Raw genomic sequence first — 25,010 nt, forward strand, 5'->3', positions numbered from 1 at the left:
AGATTGGCACCTTGATGCATGGCCATGGTAATGACACTAATTCATTGTGGTTGGCTGAGTAGGTCACAAACCAGTACTAACTTACACCGTCAAGTGATTGTTCTAAGCTCTGTCAACCATTCTACAAAATACATACTTAAGTTTTAAGCTTAAAGGAAGCCTATTGCCACAATGATCCATTAGCCACGTAGGAGGAAACCAGCACAAGTGGGGTTTTCTTGGCCTCCTACTTAGAAATCCAAAGTTTTTACAATGAAATAAAAAAGGCCTATGGGCTGGAGAGATGGCTTAGTGGTTAAGCGCTTGCCTGTGAAGCCTAAGGACCCCGGTTCGAGGCTCGGTTCCCCAGGTCCCACGTTAGCCAGATGCACAAGGGGGCGCACGCGTCTGGAGTTCGTTTGCAGAGGCTGGAAGCCCTGGCACGCCCATTCTCTCTCTCTCCCTCTCTCTGTCTTTCTCTCTTTGTCTATCACTCTCAAATAAATAAATAAAAATTAAAAAAAAAAAGGCCTAGCATGAGAGCACATGGGTGTTGTTGAGAGGCTGAGGCAGGAGGATCAAGAGTTTGAAGCCAGCCTGGGCAGTACAAAAGGATCCCGTCTCAGACACACAGGTACCACACAACAGGAAGGGCCCCTTCATTTGGTTTGTATTTCTACCAGCTGTCATATTCCAAAGGATCTCACAAGAGCTGGCTAGGGCACGGTGGGGGGGAGGGGAGGAGAGTCAAATGATGTGATATAATCAAAAATCCTCTCTAGAAGAGCAGGTTTGCAATGAATTATTATACAAATATTTTCCTTTGCACAGGAAAAGAGCCAGGAAGAAGTTAATATAAACCCCAAGGCAGAGGATTCTGCCAGGAAAATGACTTCGAGTGACATGAACACAAGGCAGATGTTGTAAGAGAAATTTAAAATTTCATTAGACATGAGCTCTTCTGACTGTCACCTGTAGGCACACAAGACAACAGCCGTGAGCTGGATTTTACAATCGCCTTTGTTACCATATAAAAATCACAGGTTTTGTTCTAGGCCCACAAGGAAAGAAAAAAAAAAAATCTTTGAATAAGCATAATTTGAAGATTTCCAAAATCTGCCTTAAAAAATAAATGTATCTTGATTTAACACATTTAAAACAACTGTGTTTGTTTTTAAATGTTTATTTATTTATGAGAGAGAGGGAGAATGGGTACATCAGGGCCTCTGGCCACAGCAATCGAACTCCAGGTGCAGGCATCACCATGTATATCTGGCTTACATGGGGTCTGGGGAGCTGAACCGTGATCCTTAGGCTTTGCAGGCAAGGGCCTTAGCTGCTCAGCTATCTCCCCAGCCATCTTTCTCTTTTTTTATTTCAGAGTGTAAGATCTATTGAATAGAAAATCATTGGATTACATTTGATTTTCTTTCTTTCTTTAAAAAAATTGGGGATTGGAAACATGGCTTAATGGTTAAAGGCAGGCAGTTGCTGACAAACCCTGATGGCCTGAGTTCAATTTCCTAGTACCAATGTAAAGACAGATATACAGCGGCTCATGAATCCGGACTTTGTTTGCAGTGGCAAGATGCCCTATGACCCATGCTCACACACACTTTGTTTTTCTTGCTTTCTCCCCCCTCCCCCGCCCCTGTCTGTTTCAAATAAATGAATAAATAAAAGATTTGAAAACATTTTTGAAGTGGGGTCTCACTCTAGCTCAGGCTCACTCCAAAGCCCTGGCTGGCATTAAACTTAAGGCCATTCTCCTACCTCAGCTTTCCAAATACTGGGAATTAAAGGCATAAGCCACCATGCCTGGCTTTACATTGGATTTTCTTAATAGATGGTAAGGACTGAATCATTGATATTTTTAAGAATAATCAAAAATCACAATGGCTAGAAAACGATGCATCTTGATATATTCTAGCACATTTTCAAATTATACCCCAACTCAATAATGCAGTAGTATATTACTACTGGCTTTAAATTCTCTCCTTATTTTAATATTAAGTTTAGTATTATGTTTAAATTCTCTCATTTTATGTAAAGGTTTTACATTCACTTTCTGATTTTTTGAGTTATAGTTAAAAAAAATCAGAACAGTACCTTTTTTTTCAAGCTTAAGGATGGTTTATGTAGCAAATATTTTAATTCTATGCCAGCAAATTTAAAAATGGATCTAATTTTAAAAGTTCCTCAGCTGGGCATGGTGGCTCACACCTTTAATCCTAGCACTTGGGGGGCAGAGGTAGGAGGATTGCTGTGAGTTCAAGGCCACCCTGAGACTCTCCATAGTGAATTCCAGGCCAGTCTGGGCTAGAGTGAGACCCTACCTCGAAAAATCAAAAAAATAAAATAAAATAAAAAAGTTCCTCAGTAGGCTGGAGAGCTGGCTTAGTGGTTAAGCGCTTGCCTGTGAAGCCTAAGGACCCCAGTTCAAGGCTCGATTCCCCAGGACCCAGGTTAGCCAGGTGCACAAGGGGGCGCAAGTGTCTGGAGTTCGTTTTCAGTGGCTGGAGGCCCTGGTGCACCCATTCTCTCTCTCTCTCTCTCTCTTTCTCTCTCTCTCTCTCTCTCCCTCCCTCCCTCCCTCCCTCCCTCCTTACCTCCCTCCCTCTTTCTCTGTCGCTCTCAAATAAATAAAAATTAAAAAAATTCTTTTAAAGTTCCTCAGATTATTAAGGACACTTAAGATCTTTAAGTCAGAAACTATAGTTCATTTCACATCTGTTTCCTCAGGAGTCTCTTACTTGTATTTTCCCCTACCTTAGCGCATGAATGCAATATATCATTCTTGGAATGTTTTTCCGATCATAGACATCTGTTGTTTCTGGATAAAATATCTGCAAAGCAAATGAGACAACGTGCTTATTATGTTTTACCTCTCACAGTTATTTTAGCTCCCCGGCGAATCCTTCTCTGATTGCCTTTGCTATTCTGTAATTCTCTAAATGATGAGGGATCTCTGCCCTAGCTTCATGCTTTATTCTAGACAGACCAATCCCCATGTCTAGGCCCCTGCTTGCTGGCACGCCCCCTCGTGGTCAACAAAGGAGTTGGATTCATAACCACCCCAGTCCCAAAGGCTGTGTCCACAATGCCTGGTGGCCCTGTTTCACTCAGAACCCTCACTCCAGTACCTGACAGAAGTCTCACAACCCTGAGGAGGTGGCCTTCTCACAGTCACTATGCTACACTGTTGAGAACTTGCACATTGTTCTGCATTCAGACGGTTCAAAGTAATATGTTTTCACCAAGTAAAATCTAGAATGTACACAAAGTATGAAGAAAATGTACTGATAACACCATATTCCAGATTGCATTAGCATTCTGGTATTTTCTTTTGTTTTTTTTTCTGTATATAAAGTCTCTGATTTTTTTTCAATGTTTATGTAGGTGTAAAAAAAGTACACAGAGTGTAAACCTGCCTTAAACCTGATTCTTTTACTTTTGCGTGTAGGATATGTGAATATGTTCATGTGCGTGCACACAGCACATGCATGTGGGGGCCAGACGTTGATGTTGGGTGTTGTCCTCAATTGCACTCCATATATATATGTGTGTGTGTGTATACACACACACGCGCGCGCACGCACACGCACACACACACACACACACACACACACACACACACATATATGCATATTTTTTTGAAGACAAGATCTCTCACTGATCCTAGAGCTCACCAGTTCAGCTAGACTAGCTGGCCAGCGAACTCCAGGGATCCTCTTGTCTCTGTATCTCCAACACTGGGATCGTGGGTACATGTTACCACACCTGGCCTTTTATGTATGTGCCGGGGATCCAAACTTAGCTATTCATGCTTGTACAGAAAACATTTTACTAGTTGAGCTATCTCCCCAGCCCTAAAACTTGTTTCAAAGACTTAGTAGATGACTCTTTTCCATCGTATCTATTATTCCATAAAGATATTATTTCTAACGGGTGCATATGATTCCCTCATACTTTGAACCACAGCTTAGCTGTTCGCCATGGTTGGACATTTGGGCTCCAAATCCTTCCCTTAAATCACAGCAGTGAGCATCCCTGCAGTTCCTGAGCATCTGATTGCTCCTTCTAGATGACTGCCTAACTAGGGAATTACTACAACTGAAAGGTCTGAACACCAAGGCTTTTAAATATACATCCACATGATTTTTTCCCAAGCTTGAAACTCAAAGTCTGATAAGAAACATATTTCAGAGTGGAGGTACCAAGCTTCTCTATTCCTGTGAATGAAAAAAAAAAAATGAATTGTTGGGCTTGAAGCTTTTAATAGGAAGATAGGCCTATCAGCATCACTTGCTTTCAGTAAATATTTTATACAATTTGACACAATGCTAAAATTAAGTCATGTTCCATATGGTAGCACTCAATACTCAAGTGTAATTTTTCTACTGGCCATTGAAAAAAGCAGAGCCAAGAAAGAAGGAACACGTCTCGAGCTAACAAGCGTTTGTAATGTGCTTAAGTGTAATGCAGACTGGACAGTTTCAGGGCTTTTCCCAACCTTTCTGCAACACATTTGCTGACAAGGTGTCAGGGAAGTGAGGCCTTCCAACTCAGAAAGAACAGGACCAGGTTTAAAGTTCTACATAAGTCAAGAAAACTGTCATTCTTACCTCATACCTCACTGTATTATTGTTGGCCAATGCTCCACAGACCCCATTCTTCACACAAGAACCTTCTATATCTGTATTCCAGCCCCCCCCCCCCCAGGAAACCCTCATGGGGGTGCTCTCTGAACCAAGGAGATGGTATTAATTTATAGCTCATCAGATTATGTCATCGAATTCTGTATCTCCAGTACCTCGTATGATGCTGAGCGAAAAACGAGTGCTTCATATTGATAAATGAAGGAATTCTTGGCAGCAACATACCCAGTCAGCTCAGTACACCACTGGCTTCTGACCCTTGCAGTGCCACGATTTCACAACAAAAGCCACTATTAAAGTAGAACCTCTCAGCTGGGCATGGCAATGGACACTTTTAATCCCAGCATTTGGGAGGCCAAGGTAGAAGAATCACAGTTGAACCTACATAGTGAATTCCAGGTCAGCCTGGTCTAGAGTGAAGCCCTACTTCAAAAAAACAAAAACAAACAAACAAAAAGAACTCCTAAGGCTGGGGAGATTGCTCAGTGGTTAAAGCATTTGCTTGCAAAGCCTAACAACCCTGGTTCGATTCCCCAGAACCCACATAAAGCCAGATGTACAAAGTGGCACATGAGTCTGGAGTTTGTTTGCAGTGGCTGAGGGCCCTGCTGCACCCATTTTCTCTGTCTCTCTTCTCTCTATCTGCTTGTAAATAAATAAATAAATATAGAACCTCTATAGAGATGACTTCTTTGGCCCTCAAAACATGGTTTGAAAAGGCTTAAATCAAATCTGTCACCCATCATCACACTGTTCCAATGTTGATTCATTCAGAAGAATTCTATTTGAATTTCTTTGTTCATTAATCTTTTTATGACCCAGCTCCCATTTAGCACATGTTAAGATGCAGAAATATGAATTCTTTGATTTTTTTTTTTTTTTTTTTTGGTTTTTCGAGGTAGGGTTTCACTCTAGCCCAGGCTCTCCTGGAATTCACTCTGTAGTCTCAGGGTGGCCTCGAACTCACAGCGATCCTCCTACCTCTGCCTCCCGAGTGCTGGGATTAAAGGCGTGCGCCACCACCCCCAGCCAGAAATATGAATTCTTGATGAAAAACAGTAACCAGAAGGGAGCAGCCTTTAACATTAGCACTTTAGCTCTATTGAAAACAGAAGAACATATTAAGTGTTGATAGTTTTGAGAACAATAAGACGGAGATCAAACAACTCTGAGCACCGTTTGGCTGTGGTGCTTGGGAAACCGGAGAGCCTCACATGCTTCCACTGAGCCCCGTCCCCAGACCACGGCGGAGGATTTTTCAATAAGGAACCTGATTCAATGAGTCTTCACAAGAGCAAGTTTAGTCCTCGCCCTCAAGCTAGTCCTCTGCTAAACGACATCTTTAAAATAGCTGTACATACGACACAATGCTAACGGGTCAATGACACATATGACACTCTGATGGCGCTTGAAGACCACCTGCTATTTACGTGTCATTCCAACGTGACAAAAGAGTAATGGCGGAGGGCATTTAGTGGTTGCCAGGGACAACTTGAAGGAAGGGTGCAATGTAGATGCCCACTGGGTGGTGGCCTGCGGACCACGCAAACTCATTCATGGGCTAAAGTGTAAACCACTTTCATGCGCACAAAACCATATGCTCACCCTCCTGCGAACTAAGGCATGTAGGGATGGTAAAAGTGATGGAAGCCAGAAGTCTAGTCTACTCTACCGTCACACCCTGATGTCAGCAGAGCTTGGTGGCTCACGCTGATAATCCCAGCACTCAGTAGGTGGAGGAAGGAGGATCACCACAAGTTTGAGGCTAGGCCGAACTATATTTCCAGGCCAGTCTGGGCTACAGGGGGAGACCCTGTCTCAAAAACATAACAACCCTCACCCAACAAAAAAAGACTCACTTCAATGTTAATTTAGTATTGGACTACAGTTCTAGAATGCCCGTACTGGAGAAGCTGAATGAAGGATACACGAAGATGCAAAAGGAGCTCTACAGTTTATAGCAAATGTTATTTCTTCATTTCCCCCATGTGCTGATTTCTTCTCTCTCTTTGAATTTAACAAGCACTGAATAGTTACTGATTGAGCTTTATTTGGGAGATCTATTTCAGGAGTTAAGAGCTACTGGCCTCTGGACATTAAAATTTAAAGTGATGCTGATTTATAATAATAGCTATAAAAATTTACAATAATTTCATAGGGAGAGATGGCTTAGCAGTTAAGCGCTTGCCTATGAAGCCCAAGGACCCCATTCAAGGCTTGATTCCCCAGGACCCATATTTGCCAGATGCACAAGGGGGCGCACGCGTCAGGAGTTCATTTGCAGTGGCTGGAGGCCCTAATGCACCCATTCTCTCTCTCTCTATCTGCCTCTTTCTCTCTATGTCTATCGCTCTCAAATAAATAAACAAAAAATAAAAATTAAAAAATTTACAATAACTTAAAGTGATACAATATATAGTTACACAATGAAACTTCAAGCTTTTGTACGCCTGTGTATGTGGCATGGGTGTGTGCATATTCACACGTGTGTGGGGGAATTGTATGGGCAGGCACGCACATACGCTCATGAGGTGCACAGAGGCCAATGTTGGATATCTTTCTCAATCGCTCCTCAGCTTTTTAAAATTTTAACATATTTGTTTAATTAATTAGTTAGTTAATTTACTTGAGAGAGTGAGAGAGACAAAGAGGAAGACAGAGAGAGAGAAAGAGAATGGGCACATCAGCCATTGCAAACCAACTCCAGACGCACGCGCTACTGTGTGCATCTGGCTTATGAGGGTCCTGGGGAGTCAAACTGAGGTCCTTTGGCTTTGCAGACAAACACCTTAGCGGCTAAGCCATCTCTCCAGCCAGCCCAACATTTTTTTTTTTTTTTTGAGAGAGGGATCTTTTATTGAATCTCAGAGCTCACCAATTTGGCTAGACACTAGTTATCAAGCCCTAGTGATCTTCCTGTCTTTGACTTCCTACTACTGAGATTACAGGTGCATGCCACCACATCCAGCTTTTTCATGGGTTCGGAGCATGTGAAGTCAGGTCTCCCCCAGCCATCTCGTCAGCCCAAACACAGAGTTTTTAAAGTATAAACAGCAACACAAAAACAAGGGACTGAGTATCTTACATGAACTATTTCCCAGCTAATGCTGGTTCTTCGCTGGTTTAGTTAATATACTTGTCTGTTCTCCATCTGTGCCCCTAGCTCATGTTGAAGTCTTGCCCCATATAGATATAGATATAGATATCTCTATCTATCTATCTATCTATCTATCTATCTATCTATCTATCTATCTATCTATCTATCTATACATGTCTTTCAATAGCTTTTGGTCCTCATATTTCTCACGCCTGCATGGACAGCTCAGTCTGCCAAACCATTTTTCATAATGAAGTATTCCTGCATAGCCTTTGGCCTTCCCCATCGAGGATCCACTAGGTAAAGCTTACCTTGGGCAGCCCAATGGCCTCCATGGCTCTCAACCACTGGACAGTATTATCCGTGTGTCGAAAATGAAGGCCGGATTTCTGACGGGAGAATGGGAGAGAAAGAAAGAAGAGATCATACAACAAGTGAGTCATTTGTAAGAAATATGTTCATTAATAGGATGCTATTCAACTGTACTTTTTTTTTTTTTGAGGTCTGGTCTCACTCTGGCTCAGGCTGACCTGGAATTCACTATGGAGTCTCAGGGTGGCCTCGAACTCACAGCAATCCTCCTACCTTTGCCTCCCGAGTGGTGGGATTAAAGGTGTGCGCCACCTCTGGCTCAACTGGACTTTTTTTGTTCTTGGTCTTTTGAGGTAGGGTTTTAATTCTAGCTCGGGCTGACCTGGAATTCACTCTGTCGACTCAGGGTGGCCTTGAACTCACGGCGATCCTCCTACCTCTGCCTCCCGAGTGCTGGGGTTAAAGGCTTGCGCCACCACGCCCGGCCTTCAATTGGACTTCTTGAAGAACACTTACAAAGGCTCACATTAAACAAACAGACACAATACAAAGACTAGTCTGTATCTCAGCGACAACTCAGCCATTTGTTATTGACAATGTCAGTTTCCACAGTTTACATCTGTAATCCAGAACTTGAATTTCAAACTCCATTTAACGTCTACGTATGCCTAAGGATGTGTTTTGTGAAACATGTGTGCATGCACAAATAAACACATACAAAGATGGTGTCAAGATTTTGGGAACCAGGGCAAGAAGCCAAGCACCATAACTCTATCTGTCTATCTGTCTGTCTATCTATCTACCAACAGGGTCTTGCTATGTAGCTTTGACCTTGGTTAGCCTGGAACTTGCTATGTAGACTAGGCTGGCCTTGAACTTGTGGCGATGCTACTGCTTTTGTCTCCCCAGCGCTGGGTGTACAGGTACACCCCACCATGCTCAGCGTCACACAGGAGTTTCCGAATACTAAATGCTTCCTTTTCTGATCATGGACAGCTATTTCCATTGGAAAACATGAGCAAATGCAACAATGAACACACAAATCACCCCATATTTCAGGTAATTTTAGTATATACTCCCCATAAGTAAATCCGAATCTTGCCTTTTAGAAGAAGTGTATGCTAGGTGGGAGCGTTTTTACATGACTTCTGTTTGTACATGTACAATAAAAATGGTCTTCCTGTGTGTCTTCCATTTCTTCGTTACAGTCCTAATGAGGTAGCAACTTTTTCAGTGTCCTTGCCCACATCTCATGAAAAAATTATATCAAGTAATGAGCTATTAAGAGCCTTAAAATTATCTCGTATCTTACAGCTAATTAGATGCATACCACAATGTGATCTGTTCCATTTAAAATAAATGTACAAAAATAACTCTAGCAAGTTTCATCATGTAACCAGCACACAATGGTAGACAGCCACATTCAGCAAGTCTGGCTCTTGTCACTGTCTATGACCTTCAGCACTCAGCTTATTTATCATATAAAGAGTATTTTTACTGCATTGTTTTATAAATTATAAAACATAAGCAAATTAACAGTTGATGGATGTTGATACCGTTTTACTTTATTTTTTAATAATAATTATTTTATTTATTTGCGAGCAGAGAGAGAGAGAGAGAGAGAGAAAGATAAAGAGGATGGTTACTCTTCATCAAGAAAGAGAATGGGCCGGGCGTGGTGGCGCACGCCTTTAATCCCAGCACTCGGGAGGCAGAGGTGGGAGGATTGCCGTGAATTCAAGGCCACCCTGAGACTCCATAGTGAATTCCAGGTCAGCCTGGGCTACAGTGAGACCCTATCTCGAAAAACCAAAAAAAAAAAAAAAAAAAAAAGAGAGAGAATGGGCATGCCATGGCCTCCAGCTACTGCAAATGAATTAATTCCAGATGGATGCACCCCCTTGTGCATCTGGCTTATGTGGGTACTAGGGAATCAAACCTGGGCCCTTTGGCTTCACAGGCAAGTGCCTTAAACCATTAAGCCATCTCTCCAGCCCTGTTTATGCCTTTTAAAAAGGTGTCACTGTGATCAGACTATGTTTCAAGGTCTTTATGTGAATTATTTCCAAGTTTCCCCAAATCCTGAAAGGTAATGATCATTTCCATTTTAAAAATATATATTATTTATTTATTTGAGAGAGAATAAAAGAGGGAGTGAGAGAGAGGGAGAAGAAGAAAAAGGGAGAATGGCCTCCAGCCACTGCAAATAAATTCCAGATGCATGTGCCACCTTGTGCATCTAGATTTACATGGGTACTGGGGAATCAAACTTAGGACTTTAGACTTTGCAGGCAAGCACCTTAACTGGTGAGCTATCTCTTCAGCCCCTTCAATTCCAATTTTTAAATATATGAAGAGCCACGCCAAAGACGAGATGATTTGTGTAAAGTAACACTGCTATAATGAGACTGAGCTGGGACCAGAGACTAGGTCTCTACTTAACTGAAAACCTTTCCTATGCTAACACCCCCTCGTCCAGAGGAGAACACAGGGCCTAATGATTTCTTGGTTACTCTTCATCTAGAAGGAATCATTTGGGCCAGAGAGATGGTTTTAGTGGTTAAGGTGTTTGCCTGAGAAGCCTAAGGTCCCAGGTTCAATTTCCCAGGACCCACATAAGCCAGATATACAAGGTGGCACATGCATCTGGAGTTTGTTTGCAGTGGCTGGAGGCACCAGTGCACTCATTCTCTCTCTGTATCTCTCACTCTTTCTCTCTCAAATAAATAAAACTAAATTTAAAAAAGGAATTATTTATTTGCCATGAGAATGGCAAAGAAGGAACGAGGGAGGGAGGGAAAGGAAAGACGACAAATAGGGTAAGAAGGAAGTAAGGAACAGAGAATCTAGAGAGTCAGCTGCCAGGACAGAGTGATTGAGTGTTTGTAACCCAGAATAACTAGCTTCTGCAGAACACAAGCAATTCTCACACAAGGTCAATCTGTGACCACAGAGTGCTCAAGACAGAAACAATTTTCAATCAAGTCTGAATGGAGATGGAGGTCAGGGCCTTGCTCTGTAATTTGACAAAATAATTAGTGGTAAGACCCTACTTCTGAAGATACCATATACTGTTGGCATGTAACATGGAGTGACATGGCTGGAAGCTGGAAGAGAGTCAGTCCCCAGACAGTGTGTCTGGTACCAGAAGGAGCTACCTGGGCAACTGGGGGGAACATGACCAATATCTGTTCAAGCAATTCATGGTCTAACCTACTCAGCAGCAAACAACCTGATGTGATGCTCACACAAGTGCAATAGTGGCGCACAGCCATGGTGGGTAACCAACTGCTCTTGATTTGACTAACGGATCTGCTCAGTGGAATGGAACCCATAGCTGGAGCTGGGAAACCATATCCAAAAGTGAGCCCACTGTCCATTATCAAGCTACCACCTATCGTGGGCTACAAGAGGGCCTACACCTATTAAATTCTCTCTAAAAAATAATGATTATCGGGCTGGAGAGATGGCTGAGCGGTTAAGCGCTTGCCTGTGAAGCCTAAGGACCCCGGTTCGAGGCTCGGTTCCCCAGGTCCCACGTCAGCCAGATGCACAAGGGGGCACACGCGTCTGGAGTTCCTTTGCAGAGGCTGGAAGCCCTGGCGCGCCCATTCTCTCTCTCCCTCTATCTGTCTTTCTCTCTGTGTCTGTCGCTCTCAAATAACTAAATAAAAAAAAATAATAATGATTATCCCATTTATCTGATGCTAACTTTACTCTCTGTTGGAGAATCTGCTTCTCTTTCTCAGATATACACAGATCCTAATGAAGAGAGCCACCCCATCATACTTCAAAAGGGCCCCAGCTGAAACCTAGAATAATTGGGGAAACAATCAGTGCTGTTTTCTTGTTGAACCTGGTACCAGCACAAGGGTGAAAGAGATCAACACAGAGAACAATCAACTCCTACCAAATCAGATATCCAGAGACACGAAGGCTCCCAAGACCTCATCACTGAAGCAGACCTAAAATGAACCCAACATGGCTCAGGGAAATTTTCTGAACAGGGGGTGGAAAGAATGTCAGAGCCATATGTTGGGTCATCATACACAGTCATTGCCTCCTACCCATAACTGATGGCTAACCCCACAATGTGCGACCCATATACCCCAACAAAGAGAGTCCCTGTGGAGGGGGGAGGACAGGGAGGAGGCTAACAATGGTACCAACTTGACTGTATTCACTGCATACAACACTAATTAAAAAATAATTAAATGTCTTATGTGAATACAACTGGAATATGAGTCATTCTAATTTTTAAATGATAGTCAAGTCCCAATTCAGGCAACCTTCCTTCTATGTAACAATGGCCAATGCCCCAAACTGATCCCACTTTGTGACAACATCCAAAAGAACACTGGACCCTGGATTGCTATATCCTTATTAGAATCTACCAGCAGAAGCCCACATGGAGTGAAATCGTCCCTTCTCTCTGTGGCATTATGAACAGCCATTTCTTCTCTTGCACCAGTGAGCTGAGAAACTTAACTTTTGTTCGCTAACAGGTAGGCTCTGGAATCTTTGATGGGTTTAAACAATCCTAAACCATGTAACAAAGATACCCTTTCCATTTAGTGGTCTTGTGAGTTAAGTAGTCTTTCAGAAAAGTTGCTCTGCCTTACTGGTTCCTCAGTCATAAAATGTGGCACTTACACGGAGAATAATCGAAAAATGGATGCCAGCTGTGACAATCACGACAGTACCGTCCTGAGCTTGGACCTTTTCATCCACCTTTAAGGTCAGAAAAAGGTGTAGGTCTTCATGCAATGGGACTGATCAGACCATGGCTATGTTGGCCATGTTTGCACAGCAAACAGATTTCAGAACGTTCATCTCAAACACTTGAGAGACTCTAACTTCAGAAACCTGAGGTCCATGTTTGCTTTTATTTTATTTTTTCTAAAGTAGGCTTCAGTGAGGGGATTGCAGCAGCAACATTTTCAGTGTGACAGATGTGTTTAAATTGCTTCAATTAGAATGAAAATGGTCCTTTAAACAGGCTCAAAATAATCTCCGCGGTATTATTTTTAGTGAGCCTAATTTTCACCAATCCTTCATGTCAATGAGACAAGATGGCATGGCTACAGTCATATTTATCCCAAAATGCTTTTGTCTGTCTACCCAACTTGCTTGCATTTCATATAAAAATATATGCTTTAATTTCATGTACATTCTCATCCTCCAGGGTGAACTATTTCACCACTGGCATCCAGCAGCCATCAGCGTCAGCTGCATAGACAAGGACTTAAGCAAGTCCTTCTTTGGATGCCAACTTCCTACACATTAGAATCAGAACACCTGGAACTACGCAGTAACTTAGAGCCCCAATAATTATCCTAATGGGTTTATTTTATATATGAGGAAACGGAGGATACGAATGAGCACGTAAGACACTCAGGTGTCGCCCAGACAGTGGGGTTGGGACTCCTTTGCAGAACCTCTGACTCCAGGCTCAAGCACTGTCCATTTCACCGCTCACAGTAGCTCCAATGCCCACGTGCCAAGTGCCTTTCATGGAAGGCCATATGGTTCCTGATGGTATCAATAGAAAGCTGGCTATTGTAACAATTATACCTACTTCCGAGGTGAGGAAGCAGGCTCCAAGTGGTAGATTGAGCAGCGAAGCAGGGCTTGGAAGTCTTTTGGCATAGTCAACAAAACATTTCTTATGAGCCTAAACCCTTTCAATCATTGTCCAGTATAATAACAATAATAATGCTATTTTTTCCAGGTTTCTTGTTTTGATCTATTCTTCTACTACTAATAACGCTATTATTATTGCCTTATTAATAACAATCTTTGAGCTACGTCAGGTTGAGTTCTTCCTGAGGCATAACCTTCCTTTTCCTCTTCTCTTGCCAATCCCAGCTCGTTTGTTGTCTGAATATATCTCCCTGCCCAGTTTAGGTCTTGGGAATGCGGCCTCTCAATCCACATGTTCAGAGGCTTTAGAGCTGGGGCCACTGGGAGGTAATTAAGGTGAAAGGAGACCATGAGGTTCAGGCTCCAAGTTGGCATTAACAATTTCATAAGAGGAGCCTGAGGGATCTGAGGTGGCACACTTGCTCTGTCTTGCCATGCGATGCCCTTTGCTTGTTATGATATGGCATGAAGGCTCACCCTCAGTTGCCTGCACGATGTTCTTGGGGTTCCTAACCTCCAGCATCAAGAGCTAAACAAACCCCTAATCTTCACGGATCCCCCAGTCTGTGGTATTAAGTTGGAGCGGCAACTGTAAGCAAACTAAGACACAAGCTTCCAGCCTCGTTGCCTTCGCCATGGCAGCCTGCCTGGCCTCCTCCCTATCCTCTCTACAACTGAGGTTTGCTGCCCACTAGTGCCTTCTCTTTTTTTTTTTTTTAATTTTTTTTATTTACTTATTTGAGAGCGACAGACACAGAGAGAAAGACAGATAGAGAGAGAGAGAGAGAATGGGCGCGCCAGGGCTTCCAGCCTCTGCAAACGAACTCCAGACGCGTGCGCCCCCTTGTACATCTGGCTAACGTGGGACCTGGGGAACCGAGCCTCGAACCGGGGTCCTTAGGCTTCACAGGCAAGCGCTTAACTGCTAAGCAATCTCTCCAGCCCTAGTGCCTTCTCTTAATGGCCTTCCGCCTGCTTCCAGTTCCTTCTCGGGATCTGTCCTTTCTTTCCCTCTTGTTATTTATGTTCCTTCTTCTTATTACAGGCCACTGCTACTTGTCACCTGGATTGAACTGTTCTCTAATTGGGCTCCAACTCCGCCTTTGCGCTCTACCCCGTTCATTCTCCAGAGCACGTGATCTTTCTCAATCACACGCATTGCCTCTGTTTAATTCTCAGGGCTTCCTCACACTTCGGATGACATCTGATGATGCCATCGCGGACTCTACATCTTCTCTCCTTCCACTCTTCCCCTCCAAGCCACTTAGCTTTGCAGCTGTGGCCAACCTCTCTCCTCCTTTGTAGTCCCTTGTCAAGTGGGTTCCTTGCAGAATTTCTTTCCCCACTCCACCTGATCCTACATGTAGTGGACTTTCTTCTCATTCTTCCGATTTCAGAGTAAACTTTCCATCAAGATAGTCTGGGGAGATGGCTCAGCAATTAAAGTGCTTTCTTTCAAAGGCTGCCAGCTCAGATTTGGTTTCCCAGTACCTACGTAAAGTCAGATGCACAAAGTGGCACATGCATCTGGAGTTCAGATGCAGCAGCAAGAGGCTAGAGATGCCCATTCGATTTCTTTCTCTCCTCCTTGTGAATAAAAATTATTTTTTTTAAGAAAAAAAAGTCTGGCTCTTGCCCATCACTATACATTAACAACACTGGCTTCTCACAGAGAACAGTTCCCCCAGCAGTCATGTGCCCTGGGTAGAGGGTTGAGATGGCTGTTAGCAGACACATAACTGGAAGGCTTAACCCTTGTACCTAGGACACCTTTCTAACCCTAAATCAACGAGACATCAGGGTTACACACTGTTTGCCTGACATAGAGGATGGAGCAGTAGATGGCTCTCACAGATGCCAATATTGCATCCTTCAGGGCTCAGGGACATAGTGTTGCCTTGGGGATACTGTGTTTTCATGGGAAGGTTGGGTTTTAAGGCCACAGCCAAGAGATGCTGTACTGTGAGTCCAAGTTTGTTGAACTCATGGCTTCCAGATGGCACAAGGGCGTCCTAGGCTCAGGTTAGGGAGCATTCCCTTGTGTTTCAACATCCTCGTTGTCGTCTCATGATTTAGGACTCCTTAGAAAGACCACAGGATGGGCTCTTGCCTCAAAAGACATGTGAAGAGGAAGTTATGTTGCTTATTCGTGAAGGTTTGCAGCTTTGTTTTTGTATAAGAAACCAAAAGACCATAAAAAAAATTCTGATGACATGGCAAACTACTCAAAATTTCTGACGAGAATACTAGGCACTTTCAGGAACTTAATGAAAGAAAAAGAAAAGGCTGTTTTCTCAGAAGCCACAGAGAGCTAGAAGCTTCCACATGGCCTGTGCTGTCTTTGTAGCTAAGCGGCACAGAAGGCTCCTTTCACCTGTCCCTTGCTGGCTGCCACTTCCGCACAGCCCAGTCTTCCTGTGGACGCCACAGGGAATCCTTCTTCTCTGGACATACTTCCCGGGAAAGACCCATGCTAAGGTCTCTGATGCACCAGGCGGAAAGAATCAGCCAGGAGTTTGCTTAGAGCTCATGTTCATGGAAGATCTCTCTTTCCTCTGGATTCTCATGGTTCAAAGCCAAAGGGAAATCTCCTCAGTTTCCCTTCAGGGCAGGCTGGCATCTAACCCTACAATTCCTCATCGTCAAATCCACATGAGTGTTGGTACTGACTAGCCCAGATCTGATGTTGACAAAGACCAAGGTCAGGACCAAGCAGAGTCTCACAGGTGGGCAAATGCTTTTGTGAAGATGGAGATAGGCTGGATACAGATTCCCTCTCTCTCTCTCTCTCTCTCTCTCTTATTTTTCTTCTTCTTCTTCTCCTTCTTTTTCTTTTTTATTTCCTGAGGTAGTATCTCAGTCTAGTCCAGGCTGACCTGGAACTCATTCTGTAGTTTCAGGGTGGCCTTGAACTCACAGTGATCCTCCTACCTCTGCCTCCCTCCTGAGTGCTGAGAGTAAAGGTGTGAGCCACCATGCCTTGCTGCTTCTCCTGATTTTCCAAGATTATTTCTCACAATATCTTTTAAACTTTGCTCTTGGCCAGCTAGTATACTATTTTACTAGTCTTCTGAAGGGAGCTGGCTGGGTCTCTGGGGTGAAGCACATGATATCATGAACCAAACTTCCTTTTATAAAGGCAACCCCCTTTTTTTTCCTCAATTTTTATTAACATTTTCCATAATTATAAAAAATATCCCATGGTAGTACCCTCCATCCCCCCCAAAAGTCAAACACTTATTCCTAACATACAAACTTGGGCTAGATTACCTTTTTGTCTACTAATGAAGACAGACTCAAAAGAGACTTGTCACATGACTCTGTCTACTCAGAACCTTAATACTTCTTCAAACACTTGCTCGGAATCTAATGTAAACATCCAAAAATATATTTTCTCAAGCCAGGCTTGGTGGCTCAGGTCTTTAATTCCAGCACTCAGGAGGCTGAGGGAGGAGAACTGTCATGAATATAAGACCAGCCCGGAGCTACAAAGTGAACTCCCAATCAGCCTGGGCTCAAGTGAGACCTTACATTGAAAATATAAAAACAAACACATACATATTTTTTTCTCTAAATATATTTCCGTTTAATTCCATTTCAACTATACTCCATAATGTTTACTATAGGAAAAATAAGTATTAAGAACTGCAGATAAAAACACTGATAGAGCACTAGAGAGATGGCTTAGTGGTTAAGGTACTTGCCTATAAAGCCAAAGGACCCAGGTTTGATTCCCCAGTACCCATGTTAAGCCAGATGCACAAGGTGGTGTATGCATTTGGAGTTCATTTGCAATAGCTAGAGGCCTCAGCATGCCCATTTAGTCTCTCCTCTCTCTGTCTCTCTTCCTCTCATAAATAAATAAATTAATTAAAAATACTGACAAAAAGAAATAAACATGGAACTGGGGCCACAGTGTAGTGGTAGAGAGTCTGCCTAGCATGCACAAGACCCTGGGTTTAAAATTTAGTACCACAAAAGTTACAGCAACCACAAAAATGCGTAACTATGGACTAAAGGCATGGCTCAATGGCCAAGCATTTGTTGAGTATATGAGAGGACCTGATTGATTCCCCCAAAACACAAGACAATAACAAAACTCCCAAATACATAAGAAAATAAAGAATGTATTTCCTAAGAAGCATCAGAGCTCTGAGTCTACAGCAATAAGACATCACATTTGGGTAGTAGAACACCACACTTTCAATTTTCTTCTGAAGATATTCCTCTCACACAGAAGCCTTTTAGGCTGAGGTCTGTATTTTCCTCTTTCACTTTTTAAAATTTTTTTTATTATTGTTTAAGTCTATATAACGGGTTGTTTCACGGAGAAGAGAACACCAGAATAGGTTAGACTTTCTTTCTATAGCAAGCTCCTCTTTCACTTTTTAGTGGAAATTTTTGAACATAAAAGCAGGGACAGCATAGTTTAATGAGCTCTTTTATGTTTACCAGCCAACTGTCATAGGTATAAATTTAGGATTAGTTTTTTCTGTCTTATCATCTATCTGTCTTCCCTGTAGTTATCTTGCAGCAAAATAACATTTTATCTGTAGATACTTTGCAGCATATCTCCAAAAGACCAAGATTGTTTTTCACAATGTAAGAATGTTATTTACTACAAATGTATACCCTCCTTCCCTCATCATCTCTTTCCAGTTCTAATAAAGGTGTTTTCATTGGACTGGAGAGATGGCTTAGCGGTTAAGCGCTTGCCTGTGAAGCCTAAGGACCTCAGTCTAAGGACCTCGGTTCAAGGCTCGATTCCCCAGGACCCATGTTAGCCAGACACACAAGGGGGTGCTTGCAACTGGAGTTCCTTTGCAGTGGCTAGAAGACCTGGTGCACCCATTCTCTCTTTCTCTCTCTCCCTCTCTCTCTCCATCTTTCTTTCTGTGTCTGTCACTCACAAATAAATAAATAAAAATAAATGAAAAAGAGGTATTTTTGTTATTGTTGTTGCTGTTTTTCCTAAAGGAGATACGACAACCTTATTTGTAACCCTTCCCAAATCATCCACGAAATAATTCTTAAAACTTCTTGTGTCCAAAATGGTTGTCTTATTTTTGTTTCAAGCACTGGATGGACAAGACTTCCTACCTGATCATTCAATAATTGACTTATCATATTAGCTAGAATTTTAGTAAGGGTGAAGGTTCAAAGAATTTTATTTTTGGCATTGAATTCCCTCATGAGAACTTGGGGAACAGTAAGCCAGCTGCGTTGGTGGTGAGAAGGAAAGTTTAACACGCCCTCACGTTTACATTTATTGGCCCTAATAAAGTAGCAAGCGACCTCCACGAATGTATAACAAGGGAGGCATTGGGAAGCCCCTCAACATCGCAGGACTCCCAGTCTTAGTGAGGAAATAGAGAATTTTGCTTTTTTAAAACCACTGCAGCCTCAGGAATAACTATTAACAGGCCCCAAAGCCCAAGGCCACCCTCGGCCTCAAATCCTTATAGAAACAGTAGGACTAAGCGAAGGGAGAGGAAATGAAATAGCAAACTCTCACTTTGAGCCAGAAGCCAGAACCAATTAGATCTTGGTTACCTTGTAACGCGTTTGCTCCACATCATAGATCTTTTTCTCTGAGACCATTTTCGGGGCAAAGAACTTGGCTAACTTCGCAAGGTAAACTCCATTCCGGAGCCCTTCTTCCAGTTCAGTGGTTGGTGGCAATTCTTCAACTAAGCAGACTTCCATCCACCTGAAAAGATTTTAAAATATTGAGGTGCTTCCAGACAGGTAACAGTGTATTCAAGATATGCCATATTTCAGTGTGTGAGAATGTGTTTGGGGGGCGGGGAGGGGGAGAAAATATCTTTAGGGGTCCCCATTGGGAAGTGCTGGCTTTCTCAGCAGAACAAGGATTCAGAACATGAGATGAACAAGTGGGAGAAAAACCCAAAGGCACTGAAATCACTACCATGCCAGAGCTGGTCAATTCCACCATCATTTGAATTTCTGCCAATTTGGGTCGGTGCCAAAGGGGGGGAAAGTCCAACCCATTTTGTATGTGTGGGACTGGTTCCGCGGTCATTAAAGAAAGCATGGTGCCAGGTTTATGATCTCCTGGCAGTAGCAATTCCTGTAGGAGTTGTGTCTTGGGGAGAACACAGCCCAAGGTGCCATACTTTCTGCGTCTGCCTCCTTGGCTATTAGGAAAGACAGAAAGGCATGGAGGGCTGGAGAGATGGCTTAGCGGTTAAGCGCTTGCCTGTGAAGCCTGAGGACCCAGGTTTGAGGCTCGGTTCCCCAGGACCCACGTGAGGCAGATGCACAAGGGGGCGCACGCGTCTGGAGTTCGTTTACAGAGGCTGGAGGCCCTGGAGCACCCATTCTCTCTCTCTCCTTGTCTGTCTGTCTGTCTGTCTCTCTCTCTCTCTCTGTCCGTCACTTTCAAACAAATAAATAAAAATAAACAAAATTTTTTAAAAAAAAAAAAAAAGAAAAGAAAGGCATGGAAAGGGGGCATCAGAAGTTCAGAAAGCAGGTTAGACTGACTGCCTCAAATATATTCCTTTTCCCAATACCAAAAATGCATTTAAAATGCCCACATTTTGTGAGCAAAAATATGTGCCTAATAATTTCTAACAGTCAATTTTGAAGATCAGATTAAACCTTAGGGCGTATTGCCAGTGCTGCAGAACACAGAGCACCAAGGTCATTGTCAGCATAAGGACACAAAGTGGGAGGGAAATCAGGCCAGTTCACGCTTCCCAGTGTTCAACATGCATGAGACGAATCTTCTTCCTGTCCATTCTCGAGTAATTGTCACACACTATGAGACACCTGGGGCAGGTATGCATGCGAGCCCCTGCCTCCCTGCCACTGACCCACTCTCAGATCCAACATGGGGTATAAGCACCCCATCTCCCCAGGCATGCCACCAGACATCAGGACCATCAGAGCCTCCAACTCCCTCAACATGTGGAAGACATTGGAGCACTGTGCTGTGATTTAAACCAACAACTGACCTGGCCTCAGCCGCAACCACGTGAACAGCCAGGCGTGGTGGCGCACGCCTTTAATCCCAGCACTCGGGAGGCAGAGGCAGGAGGGTCACCATGAGTTTGAGACCACCCTGAGAAAACATAGTGAATTCCAGGTTAGCCTGGGCTAGAGGGAGACCCTACCTCAAAAAGCCAAAAAAAATGAACAAAAAACTATGAACAATCCAAGTTACCTGTGGGTCTTAACATCTCTTAAAAGCCTAGTAAGCTTCTCATCATAAGGAGTGATTGTTGACTACTTAATAATAGACATTATAAAACTGGAATACATGAAAAATATAAATGTAAGCTCTACATTTAAAGAAAAATAACAATAAATCAGAAATAATTCATTACCTAGCATGTGAGAGGCCCTGGGTTTTATCCTCGGCATAGAATAAATACACACATATGTGCATATATAAAATATTTACATGGCTGGGAAGATAGCTCGGTGGCTAAGAGCACTTACTGCTTAGGCACGAGGGCCTCTCTGGCTGGAAGCCACGACATTCAGCCTCCCACCAGAAATCACGTAGAACACAGGGAATGGCCATGCATGTCTGGAATGCCAGACTTCATGGGGCTGAGATTGCAGAATCACCAGGGCTTGCTGGTGGGTAGCAGCCTGGGTTGAGGGAGAGACCCCATCTCAAGGAAAATATGCAAATGAGCAACGTGAGAAGATCGCTCAATATTCTCCTCTGGTATCCACCCTCACATGCATAGGGCACATGCATTTGCACACATATGTGCATAGGTCACAATTACTGTACCACACATATACTCTACACACACATAGACATTCAAACACACACACACACACACACACACACACCACACACGCACGAATATATGTTACTTCCTTGTTGCAGAAACAACAAAACATGTGACCAGAAGAAGCTTATGGAAGAAAGAGTTTTCTTCTGGCTTGCAATTTCTAGGGGAAGTTCCATCATGGCGGGAAGGCATGGCGGGAGCAGCAGACAGCAGAGCACCACACCTTCACATCAGCATGGAGGAAGTAGCCAAGGCAAGCTAAGCATGGCAAGCGGGGCTCAGCCATAATAAATTCCCCAGGGCTGTCCCAGCAATGCACCTCCTCTAGCAAGTGCACCTCCCAAATGCTCCCCAAACTTCCCACACAGAACCACCAACACGGGATTAAATACGAGTCTTAATGACAGACACATGAGGTTATGGGCTAACATGGTACATTTAAACCACCACATGGGTGTATGTAACTTAAAAATATGTAGAACTGTTTCCAGAGAGATGGCATAGTGGTTAAGGAGCTTGCTGTCATAGCCAAAGGACCCAGATCGATCCCCAGTTACCCACATAAGTCAGATGCACAAAGTGGCACATGCATTTGGTTTGTGTACAGTGGCTAGAGGCCCTGGTGTGCCTATTCTCTCTTTCTCTCTCTCCCCCCCCTCTCTCCCTCTCTCTTTCTCTCTCTCTCTTTTTCTGTCTCTCTCCAATAAATATAGAAAAAAAGAAAAAAAGTTTAAAAAATATATGTATAATTGAGGGCTGGAGAGATAGCTTAGTGGTTAAGGTACTTACTTGCCTGTGAAGCCTAAGGACCCAGGTTTGATTCTCCAGTACCCACATAAGCCAGATGCACAAGGTAGGGCATGCATCTGGAGTTTGTTTGCAGTGGCTGGGGGCCCAGGTGTGCCCATCCCCCCTCAAATACATAGATAAATAAAATATTTTAAAATAGCCAATCACAATTTTAAAAATGTTTAATTGGGAAGACAATGCAATTCTAAGGCAAAACCAGAGAACCAATTAAAAGAGGATCTTGTGTCCATTACTGCATGACAGACCATGATAGGAAAATTCAGGGGCTAGAGAGAGTTTGGGCTCAGTGGGTGGCATATTTACCTAGCACACAGGAACCCCCAGGATCTCATAAAGCAAGCATGGTGGCACACACCTTTAAGTGCCAGTACCTGAGAGGCAGAGGCAAAAGGATCAGAACCCAGCCACATAGTTAGCTTAAGGCCAGCCTGGGCTACATGAGACCTTGTCTTCAAAAAGTTACAGCATGTGTGGGGGTAAGAGGGGAGACCAGAAGTATCACTGGAGTAATTAAAAAAGAAAGAAAACCAGATGGCCATGGTAGCTCATGCCTTTAATCCCAGCACTAGGGAGGCAGAGGTGGGAGGATTGCTGTGAATTTGCGACCAGTCTGGGACTACAGATTGAGTGGCCAGGTCAGTCTGGGCTAGAGTGAGACCTTTCCTTGAAAAAAAAAAAAAAAATGAAGATGGTGGTAGGTCCTAGATTTGGTTTTGGAGAACAGGTAGGGATAGAATCTGTAGGAGGGGAGCTGGGCACATTAAAGCATAGAAGAAAGCTGGCTGACTAATGGGGGAAACTGAACAAACAGGAAGCAAAGGGGAATGAGGCTGGGCACGTACGATGAAGTGGGGCTCCGGAGGACCTCGCACACGAGAAGTGTTGACATCTGTTGCCATAGGAAGGAGAGAGCTCCCGGCAGCTCCACAGAAGAGGCGTGATATGCTGACAGCAGTAATTACAACCAATTAATCTATATAATGGATGCCTGGGAGACACCGCTGGAGTAGACGGGAAAGCTGGGATGGGGGAAGACAGGGGGATAGTTCAAGGAAACCATAGCAGCACTTGGAGAGAAGCTTAGCAAAGGGCACAAGACAAATACTGCCAGCAGTCAGAGGGTGTGACAAGCAGGGAGCTCTGCAAAACCATGGCCGTCTGGGCTGGAGAGATGGCTTGGCAGTTTAAGATGCTTTCCTACAAAGCCCAAGGACCCAGGTTCAATTCTCCAGGACCCATGTAAGCCAGATGCACAAGGTAGGGCAAGCATCTTGAGTTGGTTTGCAATGGCCCTGGCACACCCATTCTCTCCCTCTCTGTGTCTCTAATAAATAAATAAAAATAAAAACTTAAGCCGGGCGTGGTGGCGCACGCCTTTAATCCCAGCACTCGGGAGGCAGAGGTAGGAGGATCGCTGAGAGTTTTGAGGCCACCCTGAGACTACATAGTGAATTCCAGGTCAGCCTGAGCCAGAGTGAGACCCTACCTTGAATAAAAATAATAATAATAATAAAAAAAACCCTTTGCTAGAAGAGGGGATGGTGGTGAGAACTAGCTAATAAAGTCCTTTTCAGTGCTAGTATCTCAGAAGTGCTGGAACGAGAAGATTTGAAGGAAAAGAAGAAAAGAAAAAGAGATAAGAGAAATATATAATAATGCTGACTTTTAAAACTCAGGTCACATAAAGGTCACTGTACTAGACCAAGTGTACTAGTTGGCTTTCCACTTACATAATAAAAAAATTCTAAAAAAAAAAAAATTAAAAAAAAATTCTGATAGAAATATATTATAAAGAGCAAAGGCTTAGCTGAATCTATCATCTCAACTACTTGGAAGGCTAAGGCAGGTGGATAGAGAGTTTGAGAGCATCCTGGAGCTACATAGCAGTACTCCATCTTCCAAAAAAAAAAAAAAAAAAAGAGAGGTGGTAGGAAAATAAAAAGAGAGACAATGTTATTTTGGGTTACAGTTTTGTGGTTTAACCCAAGACTAGGTAGATTTACTGGCTTGGGTCTCTTGGTGCAAAGTGGGCGCCAGTGAGTGAGTATGTGGTGGAACAAATGGCTCTCAATTCATGTCCAGGAAGCAGAGGAGGGAGGGAGATGTCAAGGAGTGAGGGTCCACCATCCCTTGCAGGGACATGACTCTAGTAACACAAGGACCTTCTACAAGGTCCATCCTCCCAAAGATGTAGAGCACTTCCCAGTGGCACACCACCCTGGGGACCAAATCTTTAAGCCATAGGCCCCTGGGGAACATTCCCCATGCAAACTACAGCACCAAGTTTCTAATCTAAATAAACAAGCTAGGGCATTAAACTCTTTCACACATCAAAAGATGTTCTGGCTGGATGTGGTGGCGCACGCCTTTGATCCCAGCACTCAGGAGGCAGAGGTAGGAGGATCGCCGTGAGTTCGAGGCCACCCTGAGATTACATAGTTAATTCAAGGTCAGCCTGGACCAGAGTGAGACCCTACCTCGAAAAAAAAAAAAATCATGTTCTGTTTTCAACCAATTATATTTTCAAATAATTATCTTGGGGGGAAAAAGTATGTTTACTTGGCAGTATATAAATGTTGTATAAAAACCTGGTGAGAACTGGAGAGATGGCTTAGCGGTTAAGCGCTTGCCTGTGAAGCCTAAGGACCCCGGTTCGAGGCTCAATTCCCCAGGTCCCACGTTAGCCAGATGCACAAGGGGGCGCACGCATCTGGAGTTCGTTCGCAGAGGCTGGAG

The 25,010-nt window shown here is 43.5% G+C and overlaps 1 protein-coding gene and 1 pseudogene across 1 annotated transcript in view; both read right to left on the reverse strand.

Moving 5' to 3' along the window:
• Iqgap2 (IQ motif containing GTPase activating protein 2) overlaps positions 1-25,010 on the reverse strand; it is a 347,567-nt gene that overhangs the window by 156,258 nt on the left and 166,299 nt on the right. Inside the window, exons 3-5 of the mRNA XM_012952223.2 lie at positions 19,243-19,399; positions 8,046-8,123; positions 2,749-2,825 (exon numbers count right to left, since the gene is read on the reverse strand). Of these exons, the coding sequence (XP_012807677.2) occupies positions 2,749-2,825; positions 8,046-8,123; positions 19,243-19,399 (312 nt within the window). The remainder of the gene's footprint in view (positions 1-2,748; positions 2,826-8,045; positions 8,124-19,242; positions 19,400-25,010) is intronic.
• Positions 17,985-18,089, reverse strand: LOC123454954 (annotated as a pseudogene).

This window comes from Jaculus jaculus, chromosome 14 (genome assembly GCF_020740685.1).
Source record: "Jaculus jaculus isolate mJacJac1 chromosome 14, mJacJac1.mat.Y.cur, whole genome shotgun sequence".
NCBI lineage: Eukaryota > Metazoa > Chordata > Mammalia > Rodentia > Dipodidae > Jaculus > Jaculus jaculus.